A 9,902-nucleotide genomic window follows, 5' to 3' on the forward strand; every position below is an offset into this window, starting at 1 on the left:
TATACGTTTATGTGCATCAAATATTCCAATTGATGCTGGAAAAACAGACATCAGAGAACACAACAAAATATGTCTAGGGAAACAAATTCTCATTTTTAGCTAAGGAGCTCAGACCCCTCTTCCTTCCTCTCCCATGAGATCTCCACAATAAGCTGAGCTGCTCCTTGCTCCACCTCCAAGGGCACGCTGAGGACCCAGGACCATGCCCAGCATGGCTCTGCATAAGGAGTGCCTGTCACTTGAAGGGAACTCCTTTATCCCATCAAGTCTGAACTTGATGTTGGAAGAATTGCATACCTGCAAGCAGTCGAGGGACGTGCTGACCACACGGGGGGACTTGGACTGGCAGGCAAGCTCGAATGGAAGGAAATACTTGTCAGCTTCAATGAAATTTGCCTTTGGTGGTGCTGCAGTGCCCAGCCTACAGGGGGAATCAAGAGAGGGCAGAAAAGAGGTTTTCTTTTGCTTTTTAAGTTTGCTTTCCCTGCATCTTACTCTAATTTCCCATTACACTGGCAACCATTTAATTAAAAGTGCCTACAAACTATATCTTGTGGCTGGCCAATTAAAGGTTGAACAAATACAACTTTAGGAAACCATTAAAGGGTCACATGCAGAGAGCAAGGCCTCTCTGATTAGTGATCTGTATCTACAGCATCCTAGTAGCAGCCACACTACAGTTATAGTTCTAAAATGCCACTAATTCTTTTCAGTATGATGAAGATTGGCATCAGTAAGCATGCCAGCCAAGAGACAAGGGTTCTGCCTCTTCTCTCAAGAAAGGATACAATGGCATTAACGTGACCTTCAATAACCTTTCCTCGAAGTATGCAAGCACTGTGGCAGTAACCTATTAACCCAGAATTAATTCAGACACACCAGCTGTGTTCTATTCTGTATCAACATGGTGCTGGGAGATTGTGTACTTTTCCTGAGGAGAAAATGTACAGAATTCACAGAAAGGAATGGCCACACCAAGTGTGGTGGCACATATATGCAACACAAGCTACTTGGGATGCTGAGACAGGAAGGATAGTTAAGTTTGAGCCCAATCTAGGCAACTGATCAAGAACCTGAGTCAAAATTTGAAAACAGGGTGGGTGTTTTGGGGATGTAGGTCAATGGTAGAGTCCGCAAGTTAATCCTCAGCACTGCAAAGAAAGACAGAAAAAAAAGTGTGGGGTTGGGAGAAATGGGCACTATCTGCCCTTCATGCTGTATTTCATCAAGAAGAAAGTTCTATCGCTTACCTCTGCTTTTCTAGTTCTGCTTTAATTTCATCTGTTGGGGGAAGAAGTAAAAGTTTATTAGGAGGATGCAAATTTTGTGGAAAACTTTACTATAAGGCATTTGAAAAGCATTAAAAAGAAAAGTTTACAAGATTTTTAAATACTAGAATCTAGATTTGAAGTAAAACGCCACCAGTATAAAACAGCTAACACATAGTACTAGAGTTAGTATGTCCTAAGCATTGCTCTAATCATGTTTGAATTCATTTAATGGTCGTAACAATCCTACGAGTGGGTACTACGACTTCTATCTTACCTAGCAGAGCTTTTCAACCTAGGCCCTACTGACATCTGGGGCAGATAAATCTATTCTGAAGCTCTCCCTGTGTATGGAGGTTTAGCAGCGTCCCTCACTTGCGCCTCTGGATGCCAGTGACCTTCCTGCTGCTGCGGTCTCATTACCAAAAACATCTCTGGACACTGCCAAGAGTCCTCTGGGCAAAACTCTCTGATGAGAACCAGTGATTTTGATGATGCAGCCAAGGCAGAGGAGTGGGCAACTTGCCTGCCATGTGTACATCAAGATCTGAGGAACCAGAATTTGAATGCAGCCATTGGGTTCTACAGACCGCCATGCTCTTTCTACCTAACTTCCTACTCAGCAGTAAGTCAGTGGCACCTAACACAATATCCTTGCAAGAGGCGACAGCTCAACTGTGCAAAAATATGCACAGAAAACCGGATGCAAATGCAGGAAAATATTGAAGCAAACATAACAAAATATTGAAAGTAGTAGGATGGTGCTTTTTTTCATTCTTTTTCCCACTTTCCATCACAAGCACACAATTTAATGAACACTTTTTAACGACTATGATAACCTACAGTAAATTAAAGTGTACCTTTTTATTTTTATTTTTTTGCAGAACCGGGGATTGAACTCAGGCCCTTGTGCTTGCCAGGCAAGCACTTATTCTACTGAGTTAACTCCCCGGCCCCCACCTTTTTAAAATATATAGGTCAGTGGCACTAAATAATTCACTGTTATGCTAAACTATTCTTCTGGTGAGTTAAAATAAATTTTAAATTTTTTATTTGCTTTGGAGATTACAATATTTACACAGTTGAAGTTACAGAAATAGTGTCATTATCTAGAAATCACAATCTCAGAGATGATAGTCTTATTTTCAGGAGAATGAAGTCTTATGCCACAGAAACAGAACACCTTGTCTGAATACATAGAACCTCCCCACATCTATCAGCATAAGGTATTTCTACATGTTAGGCCCCCAGGCTCCATATTTTATCAAATCAGCTCCAAGTCCTTAGCATTCAGAAGACCTCTGGAAGGCTAGTCTCTTACACATTATCCAGGATAGGCCAGGACAGGACAGGGCTCTGGAGGTTACTAGTTTCTTTTCTTTCTTTCTTTTTATTTATTTATTTTTTTGGCGGGAGGTGGGGGAGAGACAGGGTCTCACAATGTAACCTAGGCTGGCCTCAAACTCACAATGATCCCCCTGCCTCAGCCTCCCAAGATTACAGGTGTGCAACACAATGCCTGGCTTAGTTTCCCCCTTTTGGACAATGGTATCTTTAATGGAACTTTCTCTTACTTGATGGTAAGAGAAACCAAAAAATTGGACTTGCTATACACAGTACCTTCTAACATTCTGGCTGGTCTTTAATGCCTTTTTACTATACACCTTAACAACAAAACAGAACAGAACAGAAGAAAACTGTCAAGGTGACTAATACCAAGCATTATGCTTACCGACCACAAGGTTTGTGACACAATAGGTCTGCTAAAAGGAGCTGTATGGCATGGAACCTGCCCGTCACAGACAAGAATTCTCGAAGGAAGGAGCCCCACCTTCCACTAACAGAGGCTCTCAAGGATGAGAGAGTGGCCCAGGACATCTACTCAACAAGGCTGGTGGCAAAGCTTTCAGCTTCTAGAAACCTAGACCAATAACACTAAGGCTTTGCGTGGGTGAGAAAATCACCTGCCACTCTGTGACACAGAAGGGGGCATTGCTGCCCTAGTTCATATCTAAAGTTTTCTTCTAGTCTCTAGTCATGATTACCTAACTAGAGCTCAGTTTAAATGTTAAATGCACCTGAAGCAACCACACTGTCTTTGGCATCCATGCTGGCTTCTGAGCTCTAAAACAATTTCTGTTTTGGAATGCCACTGGTGCCAACCATTAGTCAATTGCCATGATGATTCCTTACTGTCCCCCAAAAAGCACCAAAAGTAACAAAGCCAAATGCAGAAGTTACACCAAGGTCTGTGCAAGCCAGGCAGGAAGCCTCAAGGAGAACCAGTGCAGGTTTACGGTATCAGGGGCAAGGAGGACCCCTTTCCCACCCAACAGGGCAAGAGGCAAGGCAGCTCCTCATTCCAGCTGACTGGTACTGGCCCCTCTACAGACCCTGAGCCAGAGGGGTCCACTGTTCTGACTTTTTCCAGAAGTCAAAATGCAGAGTTTATGTGATAGTTCAGACTATAATTCAAAGCAACTGCAATTTTTAACTATTCTGGTTCAAATAAGACTGATTTGCAGGTTGTCCTGGCTCTGAGGCTTCTAGTTTTCAATTTCTGTTTTAAGGGACAGGGAACAGCCCAGGAGAAAGTGTTTTACTTGCTGCAATAAATTAACTGCAGGAGATAAAGTGGTTTTCAAGGACTATGACCAACACTACAAGGACAAAATACCAAGTTCTGTAGAAGCTTAAAAGAGCCAAAAAGCAAAGAACCACCAAGGAACCAGAGAACCAGAGTTAGAGGGCAAACTGCCATATATTTTTCAGATGAAGAAATAAGATCCAGGGAAGTTACTAGGTAGACCTGGGACTTGAACCCAGAAAATCAGATTTCCAAACCTCTGTGTTTCTAACCTCTTGGGTCCATGACTTTCAAATAAGGTCAAAGAATTAATCTGTAAACTATAAATGCAGAACAATATAAATATGTGGTTTTACTAATTGGTAAAAACCACAAGTGCTGCAATTGTGCATAGCTCAAAACTGGTATTTTTCCCACCCCCGACTTCCCTCCAGGTGGGAAAGTAAGTTTACATCTCAGCTCTGGGGTCTCTCTTTTCTGACCACAGCAAAATGCACCTCGGATTCTGAACAGGAGTGAGGGTTGGTGTGACCAGCAGTGGCAGCAGGACCCAGTGACTGAGGAGGGGAGTCCTCTTTGCACACTACTGCCAGAAAGCCAAGGCTGCAAATCCCATGATCACAAATTTTTCTCTAGATTTTAAAATTTATCCTTAAATAGTTCGAAGAATTAGGACTTGCTGAACTTTCTAAATGATTTTTTTGTTGAAGAAAAAAAAATCTTGAAAATCCTCTCCACTGGCCACAGCAGGGATCCAGATGGCATAGCACCTTTTTAAGGGGGGGGGGGGGAAGCCTGAGAAAGTAGCCAGGAGGGGGCAGCCTGTTCCACCTACCTGTGGGCTGTTCATTCTTGGGGCTACAGTGTCAAGAGGGGAGTGGTTAGGACAGAATCAGGGAAACCAATCAGGAGATGTCTGCTAATAACCCAGTGATAGTGACCTCAGAGAGAGAAGCATCAGTTTGAAGCTAATTATACAGACATTTTTATAGGCTGGAAATGTTCAAAGAGTAGTCCTAGGGTCATTTGGTCCCACCTAACAGTTGTGTTCTGAGTATACTGGCTGATACAACTGTTTTCCCCACTAAAAATGGAGGTTAAAAGGAATCAGAGAAAAGTGTGGGACAGGGGGCCCCCACAGCCTGGCACACCCTGGTGGGGTGGGAAGAAAAAAAAATAGGTACAAGATTCAACTAGAGCTGGGTTCAGGTACAGTATGGACATCTAGTAGCTGAATGATGGCTGCTGGGTTATTAAACCTTTCTAAATCATAAAAAAAAAAAAAAAAAAAAAGCAGTCCACATGCTCCAGAGTTTATAAAGGGGGACCTTGGGTAAAGATAACTCTTTTGACAACCCCTTGAACTGTCTTGTCAGATAATGACTAGGGTTGTGGCTGCACACAACAGGTGGCCAATATGTGTCTGTTCTCAGGGTCTTATCTTAAGCAAAAGTCAAACACTCCAGTGCCATCTGTGGAACCAAGCCAAGTCAAGGGGGGAAAAAAAAAAGTAAAACAGTGTCCACCACTGTGGCTGTTCAGGGACTCATCACCAGAAGCAGGTGCTCATTCTGTGCTCACTGCAACTAAAGGTGGCAAAAACCTAGTAACCACCTATGTCACCCACAACTAGTGCACAGATGAAGTCTAAGCACAGAGAGGTTAAGCTACCTGCCCCAACCACATGGGAGGGCTCTCCACAGTGAGGCTGTCTGTTCCAGGGCCATGCTCCCCAACTGAGGAGGAGAGGGGCATCTGGTAGGGCAGACCTGCCGCTCCCCACTGCTCCACATGCCAACAGAAGCTGCCTTCCCAGCTGCCAATGGAGCATCAGCAGCAATAGGTGAGCAGGCTGGAGGGGAGGGAGACCACTGGCACGGGGTGGGGCTGATGCATTAGGAAAGCCACAGTTTGCCCGGAAAACCATTTCTGGGGACTGCCACACCTTCATGAATGGCTCACACATCCCCATTCATTAGCAACTGTGGCATTAGCTCTTCCTCCCTTCTACTCCCAAAGTAAGCCAAACAGTAGCCAACAGCCTCACCCTCAACTCCCAATAATCCCATCCACAGGCCCCAAATCCCACAGTGACCTTTCAAACACAGGCCTCCCTACTATCTACACCAGTGCCGACCCTGGATTCCTTCAACTCCTCTGATCACCTTCTCTACCCCAAGATAGCCTGTGTGTCACATTCTGAAGCTCCTCTCCATGTGGAACTGAAGCATGTCTAGCTCCTTGTCCTCTGCCCACTCTCCTTCCTCCCAGCTGACCCAGGAGGACCTTGCCATAGCCAACATGTCAGCTTTCCTCTTTCATATTTCCCAGGAGGGAGACCATTAGCAGGACTGCTAACAGAATGACAGGTGATCAATAGCCCCAACTTCCACTGACCTTTGGTCTTACTTTCTGGCAAAATTACAAACTAAGATTATACTACCATCTTTGCAGGTTGCTGGTGACAGACAGGTTGGAAGGTCTGTGAAGCTGTAATCACCGATCTCAGAAGGAGCCTAAATACTGCCAGTTAATCTCATCTTCTCCAGTTCTCCACACTGAATGCTGCACATTACTCTCCTCTAATAGCCCAGCTCTTCTCCTAATTGGCACCATTATGTCACTTTCCTCTTTACGCACAACGGATGGAAGCAGCCTCCTACATCACTCAGCAATTGGAAGCTGACACAGGGAGACTCCCCCCATTTCCTGTTAGCAAACCTTCAAACCAACCTGCTCTGCACCCACCTTCTGCCCTGGCCCCCAGTCCATCCTCTGTGGGCTCCCGCCCCTGCCCACTCTTCAATGGGCTCCACACTCCCCAGACTACACAGAATCTGACCACTCGTACCACTGCCACCACCACAGTGGCTTCCTCACAATCCCATGGTGTCAGCCCTTCCCCTCCCACCCGCTCCACAGCTTTGCTCTACACCATAGCAAAAGGGATTGGATTCTCTCCAAGCACAGATCTGAATGCATTACTCATTTGCTCCAAACTCTCAACATCTTCCTGACTCAGAGTAAATTTTGAATCTTGATGGGGCCTCCAAACCTCTCTGCCCCTCCCTGCCATCCTTGTGATCTGACAGCTTTCTGTGTGGCTGCCCTCCCTCTTCCTAGGCCCCCAGGCTCACTCCCTGTAATTCAGGACTCAGATGTCACCTGCCAGCTCAGAGAGGCGCCCTCACCAATGAAAGTAGCCACCCTGCCCTTCTTGTCTCCCTATATCTCTTTTAACACCTTTACTTCATTTTACTGATTCATTTTTCTAATCTTTCCTCATAATATTTATCACCCATGCCAGGGAGTTAGCTCAATACAGTAAGTGCTTGCCTGGCAAGCACAAGGGCCTGAGTTCAATGCCTGGCTCCACAAAAAAAAAAAAAAAGAATATTTATCACCCTTGACATACTATGTATTAGATCATGTATCTTCTGTCTTTTGCAAAATATCAATTCTATGACAACAGTCTCTGCTAGGCTCACCGCTGCATTCCCAAACCCCACCACTCTTCAGCACACAGTAACAGGCACTCAAAATTTGTTCAGCAAATAAATAAATTGTTTTTTCTTTTCTGCACTATTTAACTTCTCTCTCACTTGGCTCCTTTCCCAGTGACATTTAAACAAGTTCGAGTCTTTTCTACCTTTAAAACCAAACAAAGCAGAGCAAAAATCTTCCATGAGCCACATCTCCCTCCCCTTCTCTGCAGTACAGCCAAAGCTCGGGCAAGAGGCGTTTGTGTTCACTGCATATTTCCTCACCTCCCACTCCCACCTTAACTCAGGTCTGCTTTCACCTGCCCCAAGCCAAGAGAATGGCTCAGGTGACAGCCACCATGACCTGCATGTCTCTATGTATGATGAGGACTTTCCCAGTCTTCATCTGACTTGACTTCCCTGCAGCACTTGACCTTCTGACCTTTCACTTCTTCAAACTTACTCTACTTATGGCTTCATAATCATACAATTTCTCCTGCATCCGCTGCTCACTGTCCCTTCTCCTCACTGCCTTCTGCAGACTTGGCCTCCTCTGCTCAGCTGGGAAAGGCTGGAAGTCCTCAGGCCCAGGGCCCCCAACCTGCCTCTTGCTCTCTGCATACTTGCTTACAGGGTCTTCAGGTTTATAGATCAAGTCACTTCCAGTCATGTGTCCATCTGGACGCTCAAAGGTGGCTCCAAGCCCCAACTCAGACCAACATCCCCGACCCTCTCCCTCCATCTTAAAAAGCAGCAGCACCATCCATCCAGTGTGTGAGCAAGACCCTGAGTCAGCTTCAGAGTCCTCCATTTCTCAGTGTTACCTCATCTTTACTGGGTTTTCTTAGCTTTACTTCCTAACCAAATCCGGAGTCCATTCACTTTGTTCTTGTCTGTTCTAGGCCAAGAACTCTCATCTGCATAATGGTTAGTGCCTTTTTACTGCTCCCCAGTGATCCTGTTCTTCCTAGATGTTCTGATCACAGTGGCCCAAGAGACTTCTAGAACACAACCCTGGCCATCCTATCATCTTCCTTCCTGCTTAAAACTCTTCACTGTCATCCCACTGATTCTCAACAAAAACATCAGTCCTTACTATGACCTCCAGGGCTCACAGGGTGGGGCCTTGGCCTTCCTTTTCATCTCATCCCTAAATACACTCATTCATCCCTCACATTCCATCTTCTAACCTCATGCGGTCTCTTTCAGTTTCCTCCAAAATCTGTTTTCTCTGCAGAAACAGCCTTACCTTTTATTTTCTCTTCTGGTGACACTGGGGATTGAACATAAGGCCTGTGCTATATCCCTAGTCCTTTATCATTTTTTTTGAGACAGTGTCTCACTCTGTACCCTAGTCTGGTCTCAAACTCATGGGGATCCTACCTCAGCCTCCCAAGTGCTGTGTTTACAGGTGTGTGCCACCATAGCTGGGCCCCAATCCTTTAAAAAAAATTCTTTTTAAAAATAGCCTCTCAGTTGCTAGCTCAAATTTGCAATCCTCCTGCCTCAGCCTTCCAAAGCACCGGCTCTGCAGGGGTGCATCATCATGCCAGGTCAACCTAATTACCGTCCTCCATCATTCAGACTCAAACCTCCTTCAATGTCCATGAGGACTTGGCTCCTGCCTTCAGGAGCTACCCCTGATCTGACCCAGATGGTATGAGCATTTAAACAATGCCCATCTCCCCCTTACACTGCAAATTCTATCAGAATAGATTCTTCCTATCCACCCCCCCCCATGATTTCAGATATGACACTCTAAATAGCTTCTGGACTAGGGTCAGCCTGGGTTAGTCAACAGACAAAAGGACTAGTATATACAAAACAACAAAACACATTGACCACTCCTTAAGACTGGAGAAAATGTTTTAAAAGTTTACATCCTAGCATAAGAAGGCTGGTCACCCCACAAAATATAAAACCTAATAAAACATCAAGCTAAAAGGCTTATCTACAACCCGTATCATAAACCAAAACAAGCCACTTACAGGAAGATTCCAGTAATGAATCAGCAAATATAATACTATTTTCTAAGATAACTTTGCTGGAAAGAAAGTCAAGTAATTTCCTGGCCAGTCCCTTAAGCCTAGAGAAAATGGTAAGAACTAAACACAGATCTGCACTATTTATATAGAAGACTCCATGTTCTTGCTGATTAAGTATACATTTTCACAAGTTCGCTCTTTTCCATAAAGAACAGGCTTGCTGTTTTCCCTAGCACTGCTTTCAAAAGTCTCCCGAGATTTACAAGCACAGGACAGAGCTCTAAATCTATCCAACCACTTGCTTCATCCCTGTGGAAATGTCTAACACTTTTCCATAAACCAACTAAGAGAGGAGGCATAGAGGATGCACATTCACTTCCTTCTCCCTTAAGTTCAGGAACACAAAGGCCTCTCAATTCTACGAGGCCACTGCTAGCTACCAGGTCTGCGCCAGTCACTCACTGCATTAGCTCACTTAACCTTGATAATAGCCCTACACAAGCAGCCCTGCATTTACAATTTCAGGAAACTGAGGTTCAAAGCTAAAGTATTAGCCCAAGTCCACAGGACTATCAATAAG

At 44.8% G+C, this 9,902-nt stretch overlaps 1 protein-coding gene across 2 annotated transcripts in view; it reads right to left on the reverse strand.

Moving 5' to 3' along the window:
• Arfgef2 (ADP ribosylation factor guanine nucleotide exchange factor 2) overlaps window positions 1–9,902 on the reverse strand; it is a 100,183-nt gene that overhangs the window by 83,221 nt on the left and 7,060 nt on the right. For both annotated transcript variants that reach the window (XM_004636112.2, XM_023720685.1), the window contains exons 2-3: window positions 1,251–1,281; window positions 298–421 (exon numbers count right to left, since the gene is read on the reverse strand). In XM_004636112.2, the coding sequence (XP_004636169.1) occupies window positions 298–421; window positions 1,251–1,281 (155 nt within the window). The remainder of the gene's footprint in view (window positions 1–297; window positions 422–1,250; window positions 1,282–9,902) is intronic.

Source organism: Octodon degus, unplaced genomic scaffold (assembly GCF_000260255.1).
Source record: "Octodon degus isolate 3935 unplaced genomic scaffold, OctDeg1.0 scaffold00077, whole genome shotgun sequence".
NCBI classification, from domain to species: Eukaryota; Metazoa; Chordata; class Mammalia; order Rodentia; family Octodontidae; genus Octodon; species Octodon degus.